Below are 4,029 nucleotides of genomic sequence, written 5' to 3' on the forward strand. Positions count from 1 at the left end.
TGATAAGGATGATAATTTAATTTAAATCCAGTGAATATATATATATATATATATATATATATATATAAAATATTTTCTTACCCAATAAATAATTGACGGAGTATAAATATAAAAAAGCTCAACCCATGAATGCCTATTGTTATTAAATTGATCTTCAAACAACAGCTAATACCAGGTTGACTTTGAAGTAGTTTGCATTGATTTAAACGTAGTCATACCTCAATTTCTTTTTTACCATGTTAATTTTCCAAAAGATAAGAAACACGCATGGTCTAAAATTACAAAAAAAAAAAATTATACCTAATGAAACAAAAAACTTGTTTTATATAGTTTATGGTCCCAGAGTATATCTTTCGATTTTGTAAGATGGCTTTTTCAAAAATATTTCAAATTTAAAATAATAGTAAGTTTGTTCAAATGGATAACACTATCTCATCCTAGTTATTGCATTGGGCTTAAAGCAGCTGTACCCAAAGGTCTCGAGCTAGTTTGGGCTTTAATATTCATCTAATATGGGGTGGATCCAGCCACGTCTCAAATTAGAAATTTAGTAGGTTGACATCTGGGTCAGCAAATCAACCCTAAAAAGATAATGTTTTGATAAAAAAAAAAATGATTCAAAGCAACCTGATCGGGCTCTAGATTGGCAATTCACTGGTTTAACCTGCCAAGCCTGAGTTTTTATAGCTAAAGATTTTTTAGATGTCACAATATGATGAAAAAATGTCAACATTGTAAAGGCAGGCGAACTAGGTATAATCAAATGGCCATCATTTACAGTCTCTTGAGGATAACATATAAAATACAGTGACTACAAGGTATAGCTTACAACATCTAGCAAGTACATACAACGCATGCAGACAGGGATCACACCTCTTCCTCACCGCAAACATTCTTCCTCAACAGAGATTCTCCAGCCAGCATCTGCTATCACATAAAGATTGGAAATATCATGCATCTAATACAAGCCAATTTTTGAGGCCAGAGAAGAAATGTAGAAGACAGAAACATAGAAGGAAGCTGATTTTGAAATACAGAATGTACCAAACACCTCATCGATAGAGGAGGTCTTGTTTCAAAAAGGTCGAGTTTATAATGTTCAAAGATGCTAGCAATGCTTCTCATCATGTATTCCAGGAGTTCATGCATCATTAACCATGATCTCAAATACTTTGCTGGTTCAATCCAGTGGCATTAATATTTAGACCTATCCTAAATCAGCAAAAGATTGTTCATGAGAATGATCATGCATCTTAAACGATAACTAGCAAGAGATTGGTTTGGAGAAGTTCATATTACCCCCTAAACAGGTTAGAATCCACGAGCAAGATCATGCATCTTAAACCAAGATCTTAAATATTGAGATGCCCTGAAATTTTGGCCTTGCAGTCCGGACACATGTAGCCGACTGAATCTGACTGCATTTCTGTATCAAAAGCCTCGTGGCTGAACTCAGCTCCACACCATACGCACACAGTTGTTAGTTGTCTGTCAGCTGTGTCTACAATGACATCTGATTCAAATTGGAGTGAGGCATCATATGCTGCTTCCATCTCAGTAATATTTCCCACACCTGATGGAACCTCATGCAGAGACATAGGCTCTTGCCCTGTCCCCAAACTAAATTTTAGGTGTTCTATTTCATCCAGCTTCAGCTCGTCAAATCCTGTAACTTTAGCATGTATTTGGTCAGCCGTACCAAATTCATTTTCTCCCTGTGAAAAAAGCACAGAAAACATCAAACTAATTTACCACGGAAATTATGCTCAACCAACAATACTATCATGAAAATCTAGGTAGCTGAAAAGAGAACAGGATGCACCCATCCCCCACACCGTATCAGAAAATTAGGGACAAGTAAATTATTAAATTTCACCTCATCAATAAGTATATGATTATGTGAGAACCATAATAACCATGATCTACACTAGTGGTACTAATCCAATATGCACAACCTGCTTAACCACCCTACTACCAAACTTGCAATCAAGAAAGCAAACTAGTGTTCTTAAGAAAAACCCAGTATCAATTACAAGTTCACACATCTAAACTTACAAAATTAAAATGTCAGATGTGAATTCTTTTTCTATTTTTATATCTATAGAACATAATTCTTTTAGATTTCGGATATGATCCTCCACAACCTTTAAACTAACAATTTCTTTTAATATAAAAGAAGACATCATACTCTGTCTCAATAAACAGCAGTCCCTCAGCCCCGAAATAAAGCATTTCATCTTTCTGTGTGATCTGTCCAATCTCCTTAGTCAAAAGGATTTATGTAACTCCTAAAGACAACACGATCCATTTCACAATTGAGTAAAGCACGGTAATTAAGGAAAACTATTTCTAAATGGTCATATCTAACTGCATTTCTTATACATCATGCATAACCAAATAGTAGACATTTTGTGGAACAAAGAGAGCAGTGGCTTTGCAGGCACTACATCACTGCAGATTGTTGCAAATGCAACTGTCCCAAGAGTGAAGGGTTGCAACTAAAAGAGATGCCAGGCCATGTCTACTCCTTGTATTTATTAAAAGGTCCCTCATAAGAGATAGGCTTTTCATTTTCCTTATACAATTAAGATTTAAAGCACCTAACAGAGAATGGAGAACAACTCTTTGTAGAGAAGATGCATGGATAATGCCATGAGTGACAATAACTGCTCTCACGACTATATTTGAGACAAGTTTCAGATAGGTGTGAGCACGTATTTGCTCCTCAGAATAATCTACAGGAATAAAGCATTATACCTTATCCACGATTGCCTCTGGTGTTGAGAAGTCATTGGGCAGTTGCAACTGTTGCTCAGGAACTCCGCACTTAAGCACATTTTCTTTGAAAGAATGTCCTTCGGTGTCTTGAATAGCATTACCATCTGCTATACTGTTATTGCTTCCAAAACCAATTTTCATCTCAACATTCACGCTTTTATCCACTTCATCAGGCTTATGCTGGTGTGGTCTGTCAAAACCAGCAAAAATCATAGTACTCTCAGCACCAAATATTTTCTGAGTATTCACTGGAGCAAGTGAATGGCTTTCAGAAACTGTTTCCCCTTTAATTCCAGACCTGCCAATTGCATTGGTGCCAGGTGGCAGACCATCATTTCTACTAGGACTTTCAAATGTATTATGATGCTGAGCATCAGCAGATGAAACTGTTTTAAAATCTTGAACATCACTAGCATCTTCAACCTTCTCCATCTTTTCATCAATCACCATAAAATCAACTTTCAGTTGGTGTAAATTGAGTTCCAGAGACTTGCCAAGCATGCTATCTTCCATTTGCGGTTCACTGGGAGGAGAATCAGAATTCAGTTCATGTTCAGAAACTGAAGCAGGAAGTTTTGAATCAGAAACCACATTCTGTTCATCATTAGCTCCAGAAGACGATGTTTCTCGAATGGAGTTCTGAGCTATTTCAATCAACGCATCCATTTTGGAGATTCTTGTAGGCAAGTCATCAGGGGTTGGAGGATCACTCTTTTGCAGAGCCAACTGGACAGCAGGTGAATCTTCAATCCCCCTCATATAGTTCTTCACACCAGGTGAATCTTCAATCCCCCTCACATAATTCCTCACGTGGATTCCTACATGACCATTGTACCTGCGCCTTTCATGAAACACCTTATGGCAGAACTGGCATTCAAATTTTCCGTCTTTAACTATCACACCATCCCCAACAGAAGAACCGAGTCTATACCTCCGTGTAGTTCTTTGGTGAAATGACAAAAGATGTTCCAAATACGTGCCCTTCTCATCAAATGTCATTCTGCATTTATGGCATTCAAAAAGATCACGTATTTGAACCTCCGCCAAATTGTCAGTTTCCAGTAAGGAAACTTGCTTCTGATGCTCATTGGACTGTCTCTGATCTTCCAACCTTTCAATTGCGACTGCATGCTGTTGCATACATAGTCAACCTTTCTGAACAAGTTAAAATAGATCAGATTATTATGCAACTATTTATAACTTACACTTACAGGAGCCCCTCCATGGTCCTGCTGAGTACTGTGACCAGTA

At 37.2% G+C, this 4,029-nt stretch overlaps 1 protein-coding gene across 7 annotated transcripts in view; it reads right to left on the reverse strand.

Annotated features, from left to right (window-relative positions):
- Nucleotides 1-713: 713 nt before the first annotated feature.
- LOC105140510 (uncharacterized) overlaps nucleotides 714-4,029 on the reverse strand; it is a 4,817-nt gene continuing 1,501 nt past the window's right edge. Inside the window, exons 3-7 of one of the 7 annotated variants that reach the window (XM_011047376.1) lie at nucleotides 3,984-4,014; nucleotides 2,758-3,909; nucleotides 1,300-1,715; nucleotides 1,052-1,175; nucleotides 714-924 (exon numbers count right to left, since the gene is read on the reverse strand). In XM_011047376.1, the coding sequence (XP_011045678.1) occupies nucleotides 1,353-1,715; nucleotides 2,758-3,909; nucleotides 3,984-4,014 (1,546 nt within the window). In that variant the 3' untranslated portion in view covers nucleotides 714-924; nucleotides 1,052-1,175; nucleotides 1,300-1,352. Of the gene's footprint in view, nucleotides 928-1,044; nucleotides 1,213-1,299; nucleotides 1,716-2,757; nucleotides 3,910-3,983; nucleotides 4,015-4,029 lie in introns of all 7 variants that reach the window. The other 6 variants (XM_011047374.1, XM_011047375.1, XM_011047377.1 and 3 more) reach the window with 6 other exon arrangements.

This window comes from Populus euphratica, unplaced genomic scaffold (genome assembly GCF_000495115.2).
Source record: "Populus euphratica unplaced genomic scaffold, PopEup_1.0 scaffold274.1, whole genome shotgun sequence".
NCBI classification, from domain to species: Eukaryota; Viridiplantae; Streptophyta; class Magnoliopsida; order Malpighiales; family Salicaceae; genus Populus; species Populus euphratica.